The sequence below is a fragment of the Camelus dromedarius genome, chromosome 22 (assembly GCF_036321535.1).
Source record: "Camelus dromedarius isolate mCamDro1 chromosome 22, mCamDro1.pat, whole genome shotgun sequence".
In the NCBI taxonomy this organism is placed as follows: domain Eukaryota; kingdom Metazoa; phylum Chordata; class Mammalia; order Artiodactyla; family Camelidae; genus Camelus; species Camelus dromedarius.
In genome coordinates, this window is record NC_087457.1 from 21,790,307 (window position 1) to 21,815,382 (window position 25,076).

The 25,076-nt window shown below is 37.2% G+C and overlaps 1 protein-coding gene across 3 annotated transcripts in view; it reads right to left on the reverse strand.

The window, feature by feature from the left end:
- Positions 1 to 4,191: 4,191 nt before the first annotated feature.
- MSR1 (macrophage scavenger receptor 1) overlaps positions 4,192 to 25,076 on the reverse strand; it is a 62,217-nt gene continuing 41,332 nt past the window's right edge. For all 3 annotated transcript variants that reach the window (XM_010995701.3, XM_010995702.3, XM_010995703.3), the window contains exons 9-10: positions 16,901 to 17,089; positions 4,192 to 6,968 (exon numbers count right to left, since the gene is read on the reverse strand). In XM_010995701.3, coding sequence (XP_010994003.1) covers positions 6,835 to 6,968; positions 16,901 to 17,089 — 323 coding nt within the window. In that variant the 3' untranslated portion in view covers positions 4,192 to 6,834. The remainder of the gene's footprint in view (positions 6,969 to 16,900; positions 17,090 to 25,076) is intronic.

A 25,076-nucleotide genomic window follows, 5' to 3' on the forward strand; every position in this document is an offset into this window, starting at 1 on the left:
ATAGGAACCAGCACCAAATTCACTCCATCTGACCATCAGACCTAAAGGAGGTATCGATGAGTTAAGACAGGAATCTGGCCATCACGATCTGTGCTAAAAATTCTTTTCCTAAAACTTTCCACACAACACTGTACCTTTTATATGCCAAGGTGGGCCTTACTTAAGCCATTTACAAAAAATATGGAAATTAAAGCAGAATCTCTATTACAAACGACGCTGGCACCTGGCAATGTCACAACATGAATTATACAATAAAGGAGTGCAATTACGCCAAAATGATTAATCAGAGCTACTAAGAAACTTATAATATTATCATATATTAAAAATTCATCCTCCACACATGTGTAATTCTATACGCAGAATTAAACCAAGCCAGAATGACTTCCAGAGAATAAAACAGCAACACATTTTCCGCCTCTCACCTCCTCCTCCTAGACAGCAATAATAATCATGCTAAATTCAATGCTACTAAAACGTTTCAACAGTATCCCCGGATAGAGATCAGACTCTCATCTGATCACAACAGTGGCACCATTAAGTAGGAGGTGAGGTGTAAATATCTTAGAGATAAATGAAGGTTAAGCATAAATCGTGTCACTGCCCTGCTTAATTTCACGCGACTTGTCGGGGCCCCAGGGCGGCTACAGTACAGGTTTTGTGACCCGCTTGCAAGGGCTGTGGAGTAACAGAGAGGAGCACTCCTTTCCGACTGACAAGCCTATTACCGAGCTGAGCAGATGCCTGGTGTTTCACATCACCAGCCCATCAAGCCTGCAGATAACCAGCTTCCCTTTCAGCCACAATTATCATCAGATATTACTTCCCTTTCCACGGCTTTACAGTGGTTCCCAGATGCCTCTTAAATCCAGTTAAAAACTCCTGAGTTGGCGTTTGTCTCCCTCTAGCCATTGGATTGTTTGTTTTCAGCTCTTAGCGTTCTTTCTACTCAGGCTGTGCAAGGTTTACCCTTTCATGGCCCTGCTGGTAAAAGTCAGCTCTGCGCCAAACCACATTCCTCTTCTTCAGATCATAACCACGGCCCAAGAAGGGTCCCAGTTTCTTCCTTCTTTCCTGTCTCTTGGTCCCTCCACCTCTGGGACTTCCCGCAGCCTGACTCAGAGGAGCGTGTGCTGTGTCAGGTGCTGGTGGACTCACTTAATGAGCAAGGGCTTTGCATTCAGACCTTGGCAGGCCTCCTCTAGGCCAGCCCCGTTCTCATCTAGCAGCTTGGGCATGAAACCCCTGGCCTTTTCCAGAGTGAGAGAGGAAAGGAAAGAAAAGCAGAGGTGAGAGAACCTGCGCAGAGAGAAAACTCCTCGGGGAAAGGGACTGACATTTCAGAAGGCAGAGGGAGAGAGGTTTCACCTGGGGAGTGTCTTGGCTGCTTTGTCTGAGATTTCTGTGGGGGCTCCAGATCAGTCTCTGAGCAAATTCCTCTTTGTCTCTCTCCCTTTTTCTTTCTCTGAACTCCTGTGGAGGCCTCGAGCTACTGTCTACACTATGTAAGCTAAGTACCCCCAGGCAGCCTTGGAAGTGTCCGCCTTACTGGTTTTTTTGGAATGTTTTCCAGTTTACAAGATAATTCCTTTACCCAATTAGACTAAGCCGATTCCCACAGCATTTCTCCCTCCCTAAAGATCTGATTAAAAGTTCTAGACACACAGCAAACTTTGTTTGAATTTACAGAACATGATCACATTTTGAACCCAAAGATGCTATGGTATATGTTGGTGTTTCAGAGTCATGCCCAACTGCAAAGGATACAGTCTAGAAACCAAGAGAAACTTCAAAACCATTCTGTTTCTTTACTTGTATTCACACCATCAAATATGTGAGGGCTAGTGACTTTTAGGGGGTCCTTGAAAATGAGTAACTTCTGCCCCATCAGTAACACACGTTCACATTCGGTCCTCACAAGCACACCCTAAGTTAAGAAGGGCACATATAATCACTTCCATTTTATGTGCCAGGGTTTGAGAATTAAATAACTTGCCTAAAGAACGTGCAGTCAGGAGGAGGCAGAGCCTGGGCAGAAATACGGCTGTGCCCCTTCCACCAGTACACAGACCACAGCACAGCTTCCGAACACCAGTCTTTTCGTAAAGTGATGAAAATGAAATGCCTCGCTCCTGGAGAAGGCACTTGATAAATTCTAACAAATTGCTTAAACTTCTCATCTCTCTAAGAAGAGCATAATCCACAGACAGAGGACGTTACGCGTTTGAGCTTTATCTTAATGCAATTTTTCTAAAAGTTAAGGATTAAAAGATAGTAATATTGAAATTGTATTTAAGAAGGAAAAGCCCCACAGACGGCGTCCCAGCACAGGAAACGTTTGTCTTGTTGTCGCACTGAGACTATAAGTCAAGTTTCCCGGTAGAGAAGTCCCCCAATTGTCATTTGAGTGCTCAGCCACTAGGAGAAATTTTTATACGTTAAATTTGCTCCCTTGAGTTTCTAGATTCCCTTCCTACCTGCAATGGGAAATGAAACTGTTTTTAAGTAGGAAGTCCACTTTAGAATCTGAATATTAAGATAAAAACAATGGTCTAATAATATTACTAGTCTCAAGGGCCTTTTTTCTCAATTGTTACCTCGTTTCTTCAGAATAAGATTTTAAAAATATCACAATTCAACTTACCTTCAAATTCAAAATTTTTGGTGTATAATGAAGTGGTGATCAGGAGTTTTGCTATTCCATAGGTCTCTTTCCTTCTCTCTCTCTCCCTCCCTCTCCTCTCCTTCCTCCCACCCGTCCGTCCTTCCTTTTCCTTCTGAACTCTTTCTGGTTATGCTGTTTACCCCCTGTTCACTCAGCTGATTTCAATACAACATATTAGTTCTAAGTCAGCAGGACTTGCCCTCTCTAATCAGCCCTGATTCAGAATAATGCTGTGTTTTCACTCTCTTCTGCCACTGAAACTTTAGAGCAGAACAACCTTATTCAATTTAATGAAAGAAAATAAATGAGCAATTTATGTCATTAATTTTATCAGTCTTCTTAGGGAAATGATAGGAGAATGAAGCATCAAAGACATATTTTGAAAAAATTGAAATGCTTTACAGTAGGTTTGATTGAACTCACTTGGCCCCAGGGAGGTTCTTAATGGGTAATTAACAAATATATTTCAATTTTTTTTTTCTTTTCTCCCTAACCTAGGTATGTAATTCTAAAGTTTTCATTCAGGGAACCTCAAAGAGCTTTAGGGTCACAATCAATTCTAGAGTTATTAAAAACAATATACTAATTTCTTTTTAAAAAATTCTTTGCATACTTGGCATTTTTTTCCTTTTTTTTTTTTTTTTTGTAGAAAAACGTACAGCACAATAGTTTGATACTTTACGTAACACTTTAAAAAACCTGGGCCCATGTTTTTCAGCCTCAGCACAGTGTTGCTGTCAGAAAGCATGTTCAACAGCCAAAGTAATTCAAAATAATTCCATGTTTTACATGTGTGCTTTATCAAACGGGAAGAGAATCGACATATGGAGCCCACAGCTGTAATTAATAAATGTCCTATAGCCTCCTGTTCTCTTTTCTGCCCAAGGCCACTGTCTCAAAATCCAGAGCAACTTTTCTTTTGTTCCCTCCAAGAGATTCAGTCTTATGCAATTGTGGCTTTAGGCTGCAATACGAGAGGAAGGACAAAATAAAACCCATGGAGATAGGCTGGAACCCACATTAGGTTTTCACGCCTCCAGCTCTGACGACCCAGGCGGCCTGCGGGAGAAGGTGGTAAATTCATCATGGAGCTCAGCGTGCACCTGGCTCAGGAGGGCGCGACACCGAAGGAGGCTCCAGAGGGAAGTTCAGGAGCTACACGCTCTGCCGTCCTGCAAACCAGGTCAGCCAGCAAGGCAGCCTCACCTGCGTGAGCTGCACCTGTGCCCCTGGCTGCCTGCAGTGACTTTCTGGGCATAAAAAGGACTCTGGCCGCTGCTGAACTCTGTTTCCCAGTCCCATGCAAAATGTCTTTGCTGGTTCATGATAATCCGGAACAATGCAGGAGAGAACATTCTGGAAAATGTGGTTCTACCCTAGCTACTTGGATGTGGATGCAATCTAAATCCAGCACTGTGGTGGAGAGAGGAGATGGCCTAATGAGTATAGGGTTTTTTGTTTGTTTTTGTTTATTTTTGTTTGTGTTTGTCTTTTAGTAGATTGGAGGAGGCAAAAGTTGGGTAACCCTATTACACCAATTATTGTTACCATATATCACTTATTTGATGTATATTTTGTTTTAAGGTCTTTTTTTTTTTTTACCCGTAGCATTCTTGTGGAAGAGACACAGAGCTACACCTAGTGCCAAACAGATATTTCTAAAATTCCTATATTCTATTTCAATAACATGTCAACAGAACCATCTCCTAAATGTTATTTCTGTGGAAACACTGTTAATTGTCTCCTTGACAGCCATTCCCTTCCTGTTTTGTCAAGAACCATGATATCATTTAGTTAACATGGGACCTTGAGCTTTTCCAGCCCTGGAGAGCAAATCACACTTACTGTTCTAATCCGTCAACGGTACGTTTGGTTCTCCTGCCAGTGACTGGTTTGGGCATAACCATCACAGCAATCCTGACCACACCTAAATGACCCAGGCTCCAAAGGATCCACTCCCCTCTTAATAACAGGATTGCTGTGTGATTTGTATTAGGCATATGCCTCAGTTCAACATTTTCCCTGCGTATAGACTCCCATGGTTCATAATTTTTTGGAAAAATTGAAAGTTTTAGGTGACATTATTCAGATAATTGAGGTAAAATATGTTTGATTCTCAAATAATCAACCGGTATTCTTATTTTCTACCTCCTTTCCCCCCTTTTTTTTTTCCTTCTTCCTCTTAAAAAATAAGTTAATGCATATTTTGCATTTATTTTGATGCTAGGTGTCCAGACAAGTAGAATACATTGATTCTGGTCAGGTATTCTTTTCTCTCTTCCTTTTTCCCTCCCTCCCCTCCTTCCTTCTCTACTTTCTTCCTCCCTTCCTTTCAAAACCAAATCACAAATTACCACTTCCTGAAGGAGTTAATGCAATTCACCATTCCAAAGTAACTCGAGCCCCCGAATTATACTGGCATGGCTAAGTTCCTTCCTACACTGGACTGAGTTTAGTAGATTATCTCAGTTACAAAAAGGGCTTTTAGTGTACTTATCAGTTTTAAAGATATGAGTGTCTACACAGACGGGGGAAAATTGGTATCCACATAGCCTACAGCAGTATAAAATTCATAACCCACAGCACTGATCCCAGACCTCTCACACAGGCTGATGATGTGAAGGAACACCATCCTGTTTACCATATGAAGGAAACAGCTGCGTAATGAAATTGAGCCCAAGAGAATGAATGATTAGCTCAAGGTAGAGCTAGGGTTTGAGACAGTCTGTCTAGATTCAGAGTTCATTCTCTTAACCACAAAATTACACTGCTGGAGAAAATCACCTATGTTCAACAAGCAGAACATACCACGATAAAAGTGCATTTCCAGCAGGCCTTCTCCAATAGTTCAAATTCCAAGACAACATTGGTGCCTTTGCAAGCGAGAGGGTACTGTCTGGTTACTCTTTGTGAGCTGAGACCTCAGGATATGAAAAAATGCTTAAGCCTGTGCTTTGGCTTATCACTATTAAAGAAAGGACAGCAGAGCCAGTCTGTACTGGTACTGTTTTCTCATCACATGTTCCTGTGTGTTGGGCTCAGGAAACCTGGAAATTATTTTTCTCAAGGCTGAGATTAGATTCAGTTGGACTTGAGCAATCACTGGTCTTTCTGCCTGTCCACCTAGACAGTTGGGCAGAGTCACCAGGTTCCAGGGTGAACTTGGTACTAGTTTGGCCTGTGCACGGTCATCAACCCTTTAGGGCTGAAGATGCCTCTGTCTCTGGTTGTAATTATTGACTCACTTCATGGAAGACTCCACAGAAGGGTTGTTGAAACTTCCCTCTGCTTTCAAGACATCTGCATGCTGTTAGTTAGAATGGAGTTAAGTATCGATCTTACTTACCTTTTAAACATGGTGTTCTAGAATTGTAACAAGGCAACTGCTCAACTTAATTTAAAATGCATAACAAACTGAGCTCCATGTTGAAAATGACATTTTTGATCCACAAATTGTCTAGACACCTACAGCAATGGTGGGCCTGTTCTTTTCTCTTACGTCCTGCTCTCAACTAACTTTATGGTTCACTTTAAAAAAAGACAAAAAAAAGCTCTATCAATACATGACCATGTAATATACAACCATATTATTGTTAATAACCATGTTATTAGTCACATCAATATGAGTTTTTCATCATGGCAGAAACGTATCATTAACATTGCTATAGTTACTGCACAGAGACCTTGATAGCTGGGCAAGATTCTTCCTTTAAAAATGTGTATGGATTGGAGAATTTGCAAACTGAGCACAAAAGAAATCTTCTCAACCCTATTCAAAAATTAATCACATTAAAATCAACTAAATAGATTACAAAGAAGGCAAAAGCTGTAATCTTGTGGTGAAGATATAAATTGGAGCCAATGATCAGAGTGTGTTTTCATTATCAGTGGCATTTGTCATCTAGAAGGCTTAACTTCAATATATTCAATTCAATACATAAGTCACTATATTAGAAAATTACATTTAAAAAGCTAGAGAAGTTAAAATGGTTCAAATATAGACGTACAGTAAGTAGAAGGTATTTAATATGTTTATCGAGTGATTTTTAAATATCCCTTTCCTTTGGACAATATTCTTAACCCCTAAATATTCATTAAACTGATTTTAATGAAGCAAAGTAATAAAAATCATTTTGCAACAATTTCATACATGTGAATGAAAATATGATACATTATGTAGTGCAAGTGACTCCAGCGTCCTCAGCATGTGAACAGGCTCTTACACCCCACTGTTTAATTCTGCACTCTTCAATTGATGATTCTCTCCCAAAACAAAATACTTCATTCAGCCATATTGGACCAGTACCTGCAAAAATCAGATATAACTGTATTAATAAGCATAGTTTAATATTTATGTTTGAATGGAACAGAGCCATTAATTTATTCACTAGTTTAACAAAAATGTGTTGATCATTATCTATATACACATTCTGTGCTCTGTATTAAGATTCAAAAATTAATCCTACTGCTGCATAAAATTTTATATTCTGTCAATGTGTAAACTGCTGCAATACAAAGTAGTAAGAGCCATAACAAAGGTATATACACAGTTCTATGAAGTCATAGAGTAAAGAATGATTGGTTTTCTCTAAGGATTTAATAAATTAGTTTTATTTTTAGAAGGAAGGAAGGAAATAAGCTTTAATAATAACTGATGTATGCAGTGACTTACTGATCTAGGTGTATCTGTACGAGGCATATCTGGAACATAAGAGATCCTGGAGTTCTTAAGTTCCAGTGTATTTCAGTTTGCACGTGCCTGGTCTACCAAGTGTATTATCTACTTTTAATTAAACCACACTCAATATCTTATTATTATAATGAAACAGAATATGGAAAAGAATGTATACATATATAGAATGTATAACTGAATCACTATGCTGTATACGAGAAACTAACACCACATTGTAAATCAACTATACACTTCAATTAAAAAAAAAAAAAAACTCCAAAGTAAGACTAACACAATTAGCAAAGGGATTACAACCTATCCTGCAAGAAGACCATAGATTATTAATTGCAAACACAAGCAAACCAAGAGACAAAGGCAGAGCTAACACTTATTCTCTGCCTGAATTCTTTCTCAGACAGAGTAGAAGGAAAAACAAGGGCTGTCAGCAGTAGGCTACTGAGCAGATAATTAACTAAACAAACTTAACCTTCACTTTCAAGATAAGGACATTACTTTATCAATGAATAGACAACAACTGTTTTTTTTAAAGGAATTCATGGCAAGAAAACTTTAGAATGAATGTTTGGAATTGTTTTTCTGATATTCTCTAAAGATTTTTTAAAAAGTTCTTTCTTTTACACTTAACATATGTGGGAACAGAACCTTTAAAAAAAAAACTCTAAAAGAATGATTTCATTGGGTTTTGTTAAACATGTAATATTGTCAACCTCCTAATGAGTTTTCAAGAACATTTTATGCCATCAAGAAACTGATGCTTTAATAGCAAAATTTCAATAAATACTTCTGCAAAATTGGTGGGTGGTAAATAAATATCCTAATACTGTAAGCATAATCAATAATGTATTTTTTTCCATTTGGATCAATATGATGTTTCAGTCACAAGAGCTACATAAAGCATATTTAGAAATGTATTCAAAACTTAGAAACAGACTTTGTGTAGCTTTAAAAGTTAAAGACGTTTTTTAAAGAAGCATATATAATGGCACATATTGTTAATTTTTATTTATGACTGATTTTCAAATATTCTGTGAATTCAATAAATAAAAATTAACAATATGTGCATGGCTAATAATGTGCATAATTATTCAGTAGTATGTGCCTATATTAATAAATCAACAGATACTAGAAATTTTGTAATCACAATGTGGATAACATCTGACCAAACCTTAAAAAAGTGAATGGAGGTTTTCCATGGATTAAAAAGAAGTCACACCATACAGTGGGGGCAGCATGAAAATGCTTGCTATATTAGAACAGTTAGTGGTCTCCTGGCAACTAAAACACGAAGTATATTAATGAAGAGAGAAGGGCTCTTTCGGAAGGTTGAATAGAATGCTGGGATCATGCTATAAACATTTTTGAATTTTATATTGTGAGTTACCAGAAAAAAATAACATCATCAGAACTACATTTTACAACTGTATGTCTGGCAAAATTTGCAAGCTGGATTGAAGAAGAAAAAAATCTGTAAGCTAAAAAAACAGTTAATAGGGTGTTTATATAGATATTTTCTGTGAAGATTTACTCTTAGAGTTAGGAGATTTTGATTTCTACATGTGATATAGATAGATACATTCATTTAATTTTTGAATGATTTGTACCTTCACTAGAAACACCCCAATGCAAGACAAATTATATTTAGGTTTATATTATCAAGATAACTTGGGATATTGCACTTTTTCACTTCATATAATAGTAATTAAATCATTAGGATCCAAACAATGTTTCTATTAGACAAGCAAAGGTTTTCCTGGGCTGATCCTTTATAAGAGTAGTAACCTGGAGAGTTCAAGGGTTTTCTGAAACGTTTACAACAGTATTGAACCTTCTCAACTTGAAATTTTAAGGCAGATATAAAGGAACAGATTAGGGAAATAGGATCTCAAAGTCACAAACCTTGCCAGGAGTACTTTTTGGTTTACAAATTGCTCTTTCTGTGTGTATATTATGATCCCGTGAGTGTTTGTATGTTGGAGCATGTTTGTGTATGCATGTTCATTTTAAATATATAAAGTCTACATAAACTTTTTGGAAACTCAAAACCACAGGCAAATAATAACAATTGCATAAACAGTAAAACTACTTCCATGTTACCATGGCAGGGAGCCAAAACAGTGGGGCATTTATAAATTGTATTTATTACACTTACAGACATTGTATCAATAAACATAAGTAAACTTCTCGTGAAAGCCATGGTTCTGCTGAGATTGGGAGCACGAGAACCGTATGGCCCCATGACCTCTGTCATGGTACAGAGGTGCTTTTGCTCTACATTTTATAGATCTAGTCACTCGATGTTTATCTCAGCAGTGAAGAATTTTTACAATGCAGGAAAAGAGAATTAAGGGTAAGAATTCTCTCAACGGCTGAACATCCAGCAGGGCCATCCCCACAGGGGTAGCACCAAACAGGTATTACTCAGTCAATGTGCTGACATGTGAGCACAAGTTTTCAGAAACCGCAGTAGAGGAATTCATGAATGTTAGAGTACCAGAGCTGTTGTCATAATAATGAACATTTAAGCCCATTCTTTTAAGAGTTTACTATGTGGCAGAAAATATTCAAAGTATTTTGAGCTGTTATCACACTGAATTCTCAAGCAACCTTAAAAAGTTAAGAAATGCTATTATGGTATCACATTACTCTTGAGGAAAGTGAAAATCAGAGAGAATAAGTCACTTTGTCCAAGGTCACACAGCCAGTGCATGATGGAGCCAGCATCCCACCCCGGGTCGGCCTAGAGCCAGTGTCTTTAACCAGTGATTGACTGCAGTCCCCTGTGTTAACAGATTAAGTCATGCAACAGATCTCTTCTGAAGGCCTACATGAGTGAATAAAATCAGAATCCATTCTCTCTGGCACTGACCTTCTAGTGAAGGCCTCCGCTTTAGGTAAATGTTGCAACTGAGGTCACATACGTAAACTGATGGCAAAGCTGATTCTTTTATGTAGAACCCCTAGCTCATATTCCAGTGCTCTTCCCATCAAGAATACAGAGATATGATAAATATATTGTGTCATTCAATAACTCTGATCTCATGCTACGTGGAAGATTCAGACACAGTGAACATGCTAGGTCTTTTCACATATAATTCAAAAAATCTTCTTCTAATAACTTTGTAAAATATTGGCAATTATCTCCGTTTTACAGGTAAATACACTGAGCCTCAGAAAGGATGCATGGCTTTCTCGAAGTAGGAGAGAGAACAGAGCCAAACAACAGAACCTGATGACATTTAAAACTTGGTGCTATTCACTGACCACAAAAAAGCCCAAATAGAGATGTAAAAATAACTTTCAAAGATTTGCCATTTTATTTTTATGTGAACATATTCAGGACTATTGAGCCTAAGGAAAAAATTTATTTCCTATGTATTTCTCATCTCCTTACAAATTGTTTTCTGCATTAAAAATTAATGCAAAGGCAGCATAAAATTCATAAAATTTCATCTTCATGTATACCTCAAAGATTAAAAACTAGATTTGTTTTTATTTCTTTAGGTTATAACTGTTATTCAAGGATTTTTGTTGTGCTGTCATTGTTATTTTTTGCCTCTGAACTATTCTTTCAACTGGTAGAAACCTATGCAAAATTGATGTGTATATTTTAGATATGTTTTTATTCTGTAATCCTATCTACTGATCTGTTTATCTACCTACCTAACCATCCATACATCTACAACTCCCTTCTCAACTGGAAGGCTGCATAAGGAGGACAAATGGACTGATTCTGTGTTTCCCAAAGCCGACGACGATAACCGTGTTGTCTGTGGAACCCACGACTTTATGAGTTTGGTTTGTGATGCTTGGGAGTATGCTTGGCAGATGATACCATTTCCTCTTAATTTCTCTTTTGAAAAGATAAATATTGATATTTTTTCTGAGTGATCTGAGTTTCTTTAATCTTTTCTTCAGTAACCAAAAAAAAAAAAAAAAAAAAAAGAGGAAATCATACTTTCAACGTTAGTGAGATACATAGTGACACGATGAGATTTGAGATCAGCTGCTGAATCAGTAAGTGGGGAAGCAAAAGTCACTGATGGTTAAAAGTCTCTGAATGAAATTTAAATCCAGTCACGGCTGGGTGACATGCATTTATATCACTTTTAAGACTTCTAGTTGGGAAGTGCTTTGTCAACAGCTTCTTCCTTGAGAAAAACGTTGTTGTTGTTGTTGTTGTTGTTATTATTGGATCAAAGTAAAAAATGAAATGAGAATCAGAACAGAGAATGAGTGAACTTACAGTTCTGGGTCTAGTTTTGTGGTTCTGGAGAAGTTACTTATTTTCCTTGTTTTATCATATATGCTGAACAGAGGGGTGGGGCTGAAATAGCTCTAAGATCTTATTTATCTTTAGAATTTATGATTCTAAGATCCTGAAGAAGCAAGCTCTTTAGAAATGAAGTTCTTAAGGACAAAGAACTTGGAGGGACATTCTGTCTAGTGCAGAGACAAGTTAAGAAATGAGTGCTGACCCCTCCCCCACAACCACTGCAGTAGCTCTGTAAATTTGGGCAAGTTTTTTGACAGTTCTATCACTTTACTTAGTTTCTCTATGACAACTGGGGCTATAAAATCTATTTCTCACAGGTGCTGTGAGCACTACATGAGAGCACGTAGTAAACACTTGATAAACAATATTATTCTGTACTTTCATTGCCTCATTTATTGTCTTTGTTACCAACAAGTAACAAAACGAATGTTAAGAACCTTCTAAATTCTGTATCAGATTCCAACATATAATATCCAACATATAAACATATAAACATCTACATTTTAAAACTTTCAGTGTGCAGGGAGCAGTATGTAAGAACTAGAGTTCTGACCTACTGATACATTTTATTTATCTTTTGAGATTGTCTTTACTCCCAATCACTACCAGACAGTTCAGAAGTACAGTTATATTTTTGATTTTCTTCAGTTGATTCTTGTAATTTTAAAAATTCCACTCAGAAAATTGATTATGGGATGCAAAAGCAGTAATGAATAAAAAAAGATGGCATTTAGGCTTAGAATTTTCTTGTGTTTCTGCTTTGAAGTTTGCAGCTTCAGCCTCAACTCCTCTACATTTAGGAGAAGATGAGATAGCTTCTCCAGATCCAGCTCTCACTTCCTGCCTCAGCCTACAGGCTCATACTCGCCTAGAACAAATTTCTAGAGTGCCACCAAAGTCTGATAGAGCTCATCCAAGTTTGCTATAGGGAGACCACTAGGACGAGGGACTGGAAAGTCTGCACAGGGAGAGAGGAGACTCACTGTCCCCTCCCTGTTCCATGCAGTGGCAGGCACCAGAGCCTGCTCAGTGCTTCCTTAATGTAACCTTTTTGTCTACTCAGAAAAAAAGAATGTTCCACTTTATGCAAAAGGTGCATCCGCATGAAAGAACTTATTTAAAGGAATGTGCTTTAAGCTTTATTCCTATAAATCATTTTGCTTGCAGCTGTAAAACTAATTGTTCTTAAAGCTAATAAGGATTATCTCTGGTGAGCCAGGTTTACTATTTTAAAGCCAGAAAGGAAAAAAAATAAAAATAAAAAGGAAGGGGAGAAACTGTGTTCAGAAAATTGTATTCTTTCTTTAATGGGAGAATTATACAAAAGAGATAAATTTAAACTTTTTTCTTCTTGTTTCAATTTTGATAATAATGTACAATATAGTATGAATCTGATTCTCCTTGCTTTCCTAAGAGAATGATACATATTAAAACTCTAACTCACCTTTCTCCTCCTCTCCCCTCTACTCCTCTGCTCATACTGCTAAATTTCCTTTCCTGTCTTGGTTCTGCATTCAAGACTGCTTTTTCTTTTCCTAAGTAAACTGTAAATTTAAGGTGGAGGACTAGAAAATGGAGGAGGAGTTTAAACAGCTTTACATAAAAAGGCTGTTTGCCATGTCTAATCCAAAATCAGCTTACGAGGTAAGCCTGCTTCTTACAATACAACGTACAAGGAACCAGATCATGAAATTTATTTCTTGGATTCTTTTTCTCCAGAGCAAATCACCTCAGTTCTGTTCCTTCTCCCAGCTCATCTTGCTTTATTATTTAAAAATTCTCATAATCATTCTTCAATTGTTTGGAACTGAACTCTACCCAGAGAGCTGAAACAAGAGCAGGGCCTGCGAGGAGTTGAGTGGGGAGCATGGGAGAGTTGTTACAAAAGATGCTTCTTAAATCACACCTCTGTACAGGGAAAGCCACATTCAACCTTACCATCCTTGGAACATTGTTAATGCCACTATACAACATCACACTAACCTGACTTTTCTACCTTTCAAAGAGGTGGCAAATAAATGTGTCTTCACACAGTTGGCGGTGTCACCCCCAGTGATCTCTGCCCCTGTGGAGCAGGACCCTGGGTCAGGCTTTGTGTTGGCACTTCCTATATGCCAGCTTATTTAAGAGTCCAAATAAATCTGCTGGGTTTGTGTTATTCCCATTTTATTGGAAAGGAAACTGAAAGTCTGAGATGTCACTATTAGAGCTAAGGTTTCACCTCGTATCTCATTAGCATATAAAACTTTCAGTCTTTCCAAGTTACTTTAGTAGGCACTTGAAAATGTGAGTGGAAAACCAAAATTCTGATTTCCCTTGTTGTTTTATCATAATAAAACTATAGTATAATGGATGGAATTATCAGCTACCATAAATACACTGAAAACAGACACTCATCTTAGACAAGTAGTCAGTCATCTGAAGAAAACGTCAGAGGATTGTCTCCAGATAGTCAAATAAATAATTTCACATGAGACTAAACTCTATTGCTTCATATTTAAATAATGAGCTTTTTTTTTTTCTTTTTTTGGCCACTATTTCAGAATATTTCTTTTCGTCCTTTCTTATCTGTGCTTTAGACTAGAAATCCCTAGCGGTATAAGCAAGAATGAATAAAAGCCATGGGGAAAAGACTATTTCACTTGTGAGACCAGGCCTTCAAGCGAATGGCATCTTAAGACAATGGTCTCGAACTGTGGGTTTACCATCTAGGTTTGGAACCTCAGTGGAGAAACAGCACTGAAGTCCATGGCAAGTTTTCACACTCAGAAAAGGCACAGAGCCAGGGTACAACATCTTACTCACTTTCCTACCACGGATTGTATTTTGCCAAGTCGTATTCGTTTCCCTGGAACTAAGGTACGTCTATTATTGCTGCTGTTCTGAATTTGGTTTCCTCTTTGTCATAGATTAAAAGTTTACTTTAAGATATAAGAGCTTAGAAAGCTAGACTCCTGGGCTTGTTTCTTAAAGATATAAACATGAATGCAGAGTTGTTAATTCCTTGGATAATTTAAGCTATAAAATAACTCATCTTGTGAGGGGAGGGGATAGCTCAGTGGTAGAGCATGTGCTTAGCATATGCACGAGGTCCTGGGTTCAATCCCCAGTACTGCCATGAAATAAATAAATAAATCATACATAAATAAATAAATACAGAATTATCTCTCCCCACCCCGAAAAAGAAAAAAAAAACAAAACTCATGTTGATGAAAGGTATTTTAGTATATTTTTCTCTTTTTGGATCGTACTATTCAGCTAGTCCATGTTTATTCGATCGTCTGGACAACCGGCAAACTATATTTCAAAGGCACATCCTAAAAATTTAAATCATCTGCCCACCATTATTTCTAAAACCGAAGCATTTTTTAGCCACCTACCAGGGGAGTAAGGCACCGTGCGTCAGAACTGTACACCTTCTATAACGACTGCAGCTGTCCATGTCGTGGGTGCTAACAGTGATCTGAGATGTTTGGTACAATTACGTATTTAAAATAAATGGCCTTTCATACTATGGATCTGTCCCCACACACCACTGCGGAAACTCAGATTCACAGGTTAGTCTTGATAAACAGTTAACTGATTCATTTGATTCTCCAGTGACTAAGAGTTGGGGATTTTTTTCTTTTTACCTTCTCTGGGAAAAAAAAAAATCTACCTTATTGATATTGAAAACATTTCACTTTAGGAAGTAAATTTTACAGTGTGTTGTATCTGCACTGTCTGAAATCTGAAAGTGTAGTAGAAATGGAAAATTTGAAAATTCCAATGATCTATCTGGTGGTGGCAGATTACAGATGTTTTCCATTTCATTTGTTTCTTCTATTCAAACTTTTAAGGCACAAATTAAAAACTGGTGCCCAGGGGCTGAAACTGGGTGCAGAAACTTTCAACATCACCATACTCTTTTGTCTTGTGACTGCCCTCTTCATAAAATTAAATTACCTTTCTGGCTTCTAAAAACTGGGTCCCTGCTTAAGTTAATCTCTTAAATCTGATACAATTAATTCATTTAGGTAAAGGAGTAAAGAAAATAATTGTGACCTGTTACTCATTCTATTTATGTGTTTAGCACATGCCTGACACATGGTTATTACTCAATAAATTGTAGCATAATAATACTTAATAATATCTTTTATGAATTTAAGAAGTCTGGCTTATCTTGTTTAGTCTTCGGATATAATTTGACACACTCTACTATTTTATCATTATACCTGATTATCTGGCAATGCTATTTTATCTCTATAATTTTGCACACAATTTCCTATTGCCCACAGCTATCTAGAAGAGTAACATAAAATTGAGATGGTTAAATCTTTTTTTGGTCCACATCAACTTTAGTGACACCAATTATTTACCGGATATAGCCAGTAGAATAAATAGATAGGAAAGACTGACTCTGAAATTCTAGTTTACATATATATGGCTACTTTCTTCTAACCTGTCATTCAGAATTGAAGCATATGTGTAATTATATGTAAAACCTATTATTAGGTGCCAGTTTAGAGGAAAAAAAGGAGGTGGTAAACATACCATGGGTGAACATTCAAATATTTTACCTCTTGAGGATTTTCTTCCTAGCTCTTTCAATACATTCTGAGAACAGATAACTGAGTCATCCAGAAGAAAATACACAAAATACATGCTGCGAAAAAATTATACACTTCAACCTCGAACAGAGAGGGAAATAACATTTCTCTTCCCTTCTTTCCCATCATGCTCCTTCAAGGAGAAGGCGTGATTAGTAGGGACAGAGAGCCCACGTAATTGCTTCTTTCCCTTTCAAAGCTCTTCACTGTCCTTTCAGAACACAGGTGCTCCATCATGGACTAAGGATACACCTCATTCCTGTGGGACATGACTGGGAGACAGGTGCAGAAGCAGGCAGCCTCCTCTCCAGTTCCACAGAAGAGAGGATGAGAGAGGACATGGGATTGCCCAGATGCCCACAAGACTCGGGTATGTCAACCAAGTTTCCCAGGAAGTCATCCCTTGTCACCAATTCCCTATTTCTCTTGTTCTACCTTTACCAATCACTTTGCCTTATTTTCCTCTGCGTTACATTCTCCAGCTAACAGACTGACTCTAAATGTTCAAACATTAAAGGTTGCCTAAGAGCATATGTCTTTTGATTTTTAAATATCCCTCTTTTCAGTTCTACTTTCTAGTAAAGGCCTTTAAAGAAATCCTATATCCTATCCTGTATATTCCTGTCTCTACTTGACTGTATATATTGGAGAATGATGCCTACATTTCATTAAAAAAAAATTACCTTGTCCAAAATGAGCATCCTTATGCACATTCTGAACACCTTGGTATCCCAAACTCCTACAGATGACCTGTCCAACACGCAATTCCCAGCGGTCGTCACAAATGGTACCCCACTGGCCATCATGGAAAATTTCCACTCTGCCTTCATGAGGGCCACTACCACCAACGAGTCGAACTGTCTTAGATAATGCTGCAACAGAAACAAAGAGAGGTTAATTATATCTATCTATATAATTAGTTGCATATATATATCTTTATGATGCTTTTTGTTTAAAAACAAGCATTTTAGCACATTTTCCCCATTAAGTTCAACTATTCGAATAAATATTAAACTTTCTAGCACCACCTATTGGTAAAGAGTTTAACTGCAAACATTGCATTGGTCAAATCTGAAGAGTAAAATCTATTCTTTCTGTTTTGACATTAATATAGGTAATATCTATGAGAACACTTCAATGATTACGTACCAGTGACTTTAAAATTTAACAGCTACAAGTCTGTTATCATTACAGAGATTTTTCATACTATTTTAAAAAAATGTAACAAAGTGATTGTTTTCTTGACACACTAACACAAAAACTGACACACTAACACAAAAACTGACACACTAACACAAAAACTGACACACTATATCACTATGTCCAGTGATATAGGTTAGAGAGAATGTATTTCATTGTATTCTAAACACAAAAATAGATGAACAAACATCCTATCCTTTACCAAGAAAAACAAGGTAACTATAGTGACAACATTAATTTAGAAATAGCAAGGATATTCCTTGCAATAAGGCCCCTGGATTTTGCCCCAAAGTGTTTTTCTTGTTTTGAAAAAGGTTTAATAAAGTAGAAATCAGACAATTTTTGTGTATTTTGAGAAATCACTAGAGCAGTAAACTCTGGGAAGATGTATAACATGTCCACAATACTAAAAGTTCTGCAATTGCCTAAGTAATCAACATTGCCATATATACAGGAAACCTTTATAAAACCTTGAACATATGCAGCCATGAACATAAATATGAAATGGCTCTTTCCCATTTTTAAAATCAACATATACATTTTGAACCTAAGGACAGATAAATAAAGCCTGTTGTGAGTATTACAAAAAAATTTCACTTTGAGATAGAAAATTTCTTTCAACAGCCTGTACCATTCTAGACTGAGTGGGTTAAACATTCCTTTCTCACAGCCTGGAAGCTGGAAAGTTCAAGAGCAAGGTGCTGGCATCAGGTGGTGTTGATGCTGTTGGTCCAGGGACCACACTCTAAGAATCACTATCCCAGAAGATGACGTTATATGCCATATTTAAGAGAGAAGGCATGTTATGTGAGAAACAGCTGCTGATGCTTGCATGCAACACTTTGGCTTCATTTATTTCAAGGAGAATGGCTTGCAGATTTCTTCCAGATCCCCTGTGCCTGTGGGATTTTGAGGGAGACTGAATCCCTCTATTTGAATCCTTTAGGGCCAAATATGTTTGGGCATGCCTGTACTTACCTGTCACCTAAATATTTTCACTTATAAATCAGCTATTGATAGCTGACCACACTTTGCTGATCCTTGACCATCTCTGAACTAAGAGTGGAATGAGGCAGGTCAACAGACTCCAATGTCAGCATCACATTCAACTACTCTGTTTCGGTGATGGAGAAAAGTTCATTTTTTCAGCCTTAATCATAGCATTTTCTCTACAAGACTGCAGATTACAATTTCCTCCGAGTTTAGCCAACTCATCCTTACGTGAATGGAAATAATGCCAATGGTTTCTCTGGCATCAAGCTAATATATTTAGTCAGGCAGATTTTTTTTTTCCATTGGGGTATTTTTGTCTTTTTACTTAAAGATTTCAGAAGAGAATAATTTTTATGTATTTTTTTTTCTGCATTGCTGTCTCAATTCTCCTCTTAACTTTATTGAGGTAGACTTTTTCCAGATTCACATCAAGTAACCACAGATAAACCCTGACTATATGCCCACTGAATGATTCTCTGTATTAGTTATTACTTTGTAATTGGCTAAAAACGGAAACACAAATCAGAACGGAAAAGATGCTGTATGTCAAAGACCACAGGTTTCCTTGTAGGTCGCAGGGAAGAGACTGTAGTTAGGCGTCCAGAGCAACTGAGCCAAGGCTCGAAATTGCCCAGGATTCTCTTCCCAACTTTTATCCAAGAATCTCTCTTTAAGTTGCTTCATTCTTATCTTTGGTTGCGAGCTGGGTATCTCTGTTTTCCAGTCCTCTGGACAGAACATGTCTGATAACAACACTTAAACCTACATTTTACAGTCTCTTCCTTAATGACAGTTCTAAAATATTTGGGCCAGATGCTTGAGCCAAAGACAGTGTCAGTTGCATCAAATAGCATTAATGGTGGGTGGATGGGGGGGGCACATTTCCTTGTTGAAGGTGAGGTTTTGTGTTTGTTTTTTTTTGAAGTCTTTGTCTTTGAGCAAAGACAGTAAGTCCAGTTCATAAAAGACATTTTAATAATCTTGGTGTATTTATAAATATTGATTATATGTTTAGCTTGTGTTCTTTTTCATTAATCTGATGGTAGGGTATAACTGAAATTAAAAATCCAAGAGTCAGGTAATCTGGACTTTAGTTCTACCTCTGACACTGTCTGACCTTCTTTAAAACATCCAACAACTCTAGGACCAAATTTTCCAACTGTTAAAAAGACAAAATGATACCTGCTTCACTTAAATGCTTCTAAACACAACTTCTTTGTACCAGGTATTTTATTTTTGGTTCCAGGAATTATTTGAGTAAAGCAGGTATCCTGTCCTCAAGTTTCAAGTATTTTTGAGGTTATTATGAAGGTTAGAGAAATAGTTCATTCTTTAAAATGAAGTACAAATGTAAAGTTTTTACATTTACAATGTAAAAGGTTTACATTTTGTGGTGGAAGCATTAGGAGAAATATATTATCTCGACATTAATACCTTACTTATTAATTTTTTTTTTACTACTTCCCTATTTAATGCTTGTCTTTCTTAAACAGATGTTCTTAACCAAGGAGGATAAACTTTTGTAGACAGACAAAACCTACCGTAGGGGTTCAGATGTGAGTGTATTTGACTTCTGTTATTTCCAAACGTGATAAATCTTGAAGAGATGACCAGTAATGAGCAAAGGATAGCCCATAAGCCCATCCCAGCTTGCTGTCTATTTTGTAAATAATAGTGGAATGCAGCCATACTCATTAGTTTAAATACTGTCTGGGGCTGCTTTCAGGAGGTGACAAAGGCAGAGCTGAACAGCATGACAGACCTTCTGCATGCAAACCAGCAATATTTCCTAGCTGGTCCTTTACAGAAAAACTTGCTAACCCCGGGAATAACTGAAAACACAAGAGTAGACTGACAAAGGATTTCAGTAGGGAAAATCTTGCTAGAACAAATAAGGTTGTGATTAATCTCTAACTTCTCCAGTTTAACCCTTTGAAAACCTCTCCTCTACTTGCTCCCTTTACTCCAGTTGTATCACTACTCACATTTCCCATATAAGCCTTGCTCTCCTTGGTTCCTGGGGCATCGGACTGGAATGCTCCCTCCAGCCTCTGCACCTTCCCCTCCCCCCACTTCCATTTCTTCACCCTCCAGATTTGGCCCCATAACCCTCCTCAAGCTAGCACAGCACTGCTGACCTACAAAGCAACGTGAACTAGGGGACTTTCTCCCCTAGACTGGGATCCTCACAGTGATCTTTTCAATACCTGACCAACTGTCACTTGATGAAGAGTTATGGTATGAATGAAGGGACAAATGGATTTTGAGCTCTTTGGGATATGGAAACTGGACTACTTGAGTGGATTAAATTGGCAAATGCTGAAAATAGCAAACACTAAATAAAAGAAACAGAATTTAGTGCTTCATCAGCCTCTAGAGAGAATTTAGTTCCTATGTGTAAAAGCAGTAAAGGAAATTCTGAAGGAAAGGTTGATTTAACTGAGATAAACCTGAGTCCTATTATGGGACAAAAAGACACTGTTGTCTCCTGAGAGACCCCCGAGGTGGAAGGGTCTGGTGGGAGGGTCTGATCAGAAGCCTCGCCTATTCCAAAGCCTGATTTTGTAGGTTTAGAGGCTTTATCATTTAGTGGCAGACTAATGTTAAACAGAATCTTGGGACTAAATGTCAATTCAATTTACAACCAGAAATGTAATTGCCTCAAAACCAGGAATATTTTTAACTACTTGACAAGGCCATTTTCTCTCCGTGGGCAATCAGCACAAGAAGTCAGATCACCACCAGTGAATTACTCCTTTAATTAATTTATTAATTTACAACGAGACATAGCAGTGAGATTTCGCCTCTGGGACTGGCCAAGGCTCTTTGGTTAATACATTTTTCTTTACATATGTTAATACGTTCCCTCGGGTCAGGTGATTTGACATCTCTTTGCTCTGATTCATTGTAGTTTAACTTTTGAAAGGCAATCTTACTATTCTTATTTTCTGGGTTGGGAGGGAACAGTAGAAGACTGATAAGTTCTGTATCTTTTAAAAAGTCTGTATGTAAAATAAAAACAATATTATTAAATATTCATTATACAAATAGCTCATTCAGATTTCTATGACCTTAAGATATCCAACAAAAAATTAAAGAGCAGATAATTTACAAAAGAAGGTTTTCTAACCTAATCTGAGAAAATAACTTCAAATATAGTGAAAGTTAACAAGTTCAGTGGTTATTATTGTTTTGTTTATTGAAGGCTTATTTTTAAAGGAGGGAGTAAAATAAAGATACTAAATATCTCAGGATAGAGGAATAGCCGAACTAATTACAGTACATACCTTAGATTTAGAGGCATTCAACATAACTATCGAAAAATCATTTAGAAAATGGAAGATGATAATATAGTATTAAGTGGCTATATTAAGATTAATATTTTAATTATACAAAAAATTTGATATATAAAAAGACTGGAAGTATCCAGTCATATTGACAGTAATACACTTATTTTGTATATGGGACAGAACCCGAATACACAATCTTTTTCTTATTTTCTGTCATTATGCTATTTTTAAAACTAAGATTAATTTAATTAAAATAAGTGGTGGCCAGATAATCACTAACATCCCTACTGTTGTAAAGGGTTTATGACTAAAATAAAGCTGAAATTCATAAAACCGAGTGAAAGAACAAGTTCAGAGTGAGAGATTTAGCACATACATAAAATTACACACAAAACCGTTTATTGTTTATGCATACGTACATATGTAGTAAATGCATAGAACCATGAATGGAAAGAAACATGTAAACTCCCTGATAAAAGCAAGGAAGGCAGAACAGCCTAAATGTCCATCAACAGATGACTGGATAAAGATGTGGTATATTTATACAATGGAATACTATTCAGCCATAAAAACCAACAACTTAACGCCATTTGCAGCAACACGGATGGACCTGGAGAATGTCATTCTAAGTGAAGTAAGCCAGAAAGAGAAAGAAAAATACCATATGAGATCGCTTATATGTGGAATCTAAAAAGAAAAAAAAAAAAAAAAGAAAAAAACATAAATACAAAATAGAAACAGACTCACAGACATAGAATACAAACTTACGGTTGCCAAGGGGGCAGAAGGTAGGAAGGGACAGACTGGGATTTCAAAATGTAGAATATATAAACAAGATTATACTGTATAGCACAGGGAAATAGATACAAGATCTTGTGGTAGCTCACAGCGAAAAAAAAGTGTGACAATGAATATATGTATGTTCATGTATAACTGAAAAATTGTGCTCTACACTGGAATTTGACAAAACATTGTAAAATGACTAAAACTCAAAAAAATGTTAAAAGAAAAAAAAGCAATGTAGGCAGGGTTAAGTGCAGCTTCAAAATCAGTTTACATATTTCCTAAAAAACATATACATATAATCAACGTGGTAAAATGACAGCATCTCTCAAATCCAGGTGATGTGTAATAACTATTTATTAGCTGTTTGTTGTAAATGTTCTTCCTTATTTTCTTTATATTTGAAGTATATTATAAAGAAAACATGTTCCCAGGGATGCTGATGGGGCCACACACAAGTCCTAAATAAATTATAAAAATGCATACACAAATCTTTCCTTAAAAGTTAGGAAATACTACACAGCTACTAACCCCAATTAGACAAAATTCTAACTTGAAGAGAGAGTCGGGGAAGATGTGAACTCTTGAAGCTTTTTGGCTTGTATCCATCACTGCTACTGGAGCAGAAGTAAAGAACTGAGGTTAAAATGACTTTTGAGGATGTAGTTACTTCATGCCAATTATTATCATATTGTTTACCTCATGATCAGGTTTTTTTTAGTATTATTTATTAGAATTAGGATTTACAGTTAATTATTACTCTACGGTGATTATTATGTTTGAGCTCCAAATGTAACAAAAAAATTTAAAAAAAAAATCCTGGTTCCAAGTTGACCTGAAAGTTCTTGCAATATGGCAAATATCCTCTAGAAAGCAAAGTGATTTTTCATGTAAGATAATTAACTTAATGAGGTATTTAGTTATAAAAGGCACCACCTGTATCAGATGTTTGGCAAAACAGGTTGAATTTCTTGGAAAAATAATGTAACAGATTTTTGAATCTTACTGTGGAAGTCAAAGGAGACAAGTATTTTGGATCCCAAGATAGAGTAAAGTGGAGAAACTAGAGGGAGAAGATGTCAGTGGCGAGGGGAGAGGCTGAGGAGAGTGGCCGGTGAGGAAAATCTGGAGTCTAAGCCAGCTGGGAATTTCAGCGCAGCGAAGTCTAAGGTTTAACTTTAAGTTGTAGACTCTTCTGCTTAGATTTTCCTGTTTTACGTGAATCTTCAGTAAAACTCTATTAGATCCCCAGGTGGAGCTAGGGACCTTTCCTAAGTGAAGGGAGAGAAGTGGGGCTCATTGTTGGAACGAGTCACGTAGGGGGAAAGCCGCAGCCAAACATGCCGAGGCAGGCTAGTTTCCGAGGGCTACTACAATAAATGGTCACGTATTGTGCAGCTTAAAACAACAGAAATTTATTCTCTTACAGTTCTGGAGGCCAGAAGCCTGAAATCAAGATGGTAGCAGGACCATGTTTTCTTTGAAGGTTGTAGGGAGAAATTCTTCCTCACCTTTTCTTAGCTTCTAGTGGCTCCTGGCAAGCCTTAGTGTTCTTCAACTTGTAACTGCATCACTCTGACCTCTGCTGTGTCTCCACATGGCCTTCACCATTTCTCTGTGCCACCTCCTCTTATTAAGATGCCAATCATTAGCAATAGGGCCCACCTGAATCCAACATGACCTCGTCTTAGCCTAACTACACCTGCAAAGACCCTGCTTCCAAATGAGGGCACATTCTGAGGCTTCAGGTGAACATGAATTTCTAGAAACCCTATGAAACCTACTATCTCAGTGGTGGCAGGGATCTGAATGAGGAGACATGGAGGAATATAATTTTTCTGTATTTTCATCAAACTACTTTAGACAGGAGGCACTGGAATTGCCTTGGAACATGAGACTGGTTGGTGCTCAATTTTATTTCAATATTAAAGAACTGATGACCAATATTTAAGGATGCAGAATAGCTGGGTGGGAGATATTTGGTTACATTGGAAATGAGTGATTTAGCAGAGGTCAATCACGATGACACTGAACACCCATGGTTCAGTGGCTCAATAACTAAAACAGAGACTGAGAGTTTGTGGCGTCAAAATAAACTGTACTAAACTCAGATGATACTGAGTAAACATAACTTAATTATCAGTAAGAGTAAATTAGTTCCACGTATGAAAATTCAAAAGTAGCAGAAGGCTATATGTCCTATATTTAATTTCTCAGTTTGTAAACTGAATCATCAGATAGGACTTTAAAATAATCTTGCTAAAATAAGTGACAAATATTTAAGATGAAGGAAGAACTTGGTATTTATAAAGAATCCCTCGCTGGTTGTACAGATTCCCACGGGGATGGGTAAGAGTAAGTGTATGGGGGGAAAGGTGGGGGTGTGCTTGGCATGCACGAGGTCGTGGGTTCAATCCCCAGGACCTCCATTAAATACATAAAAAAATAAACCTAATTACTTCCCCCTCTCTCCCCCAAACCTGAAAAGACGACTGGGACAAGAAAAGCAGAGCACAGCTGTGAGTGTAAGTTTAAGTTCTCTTCTGAGTGTCATGAGCCACCAATTCTACCACTGGATTTTTAAATTGCCAAT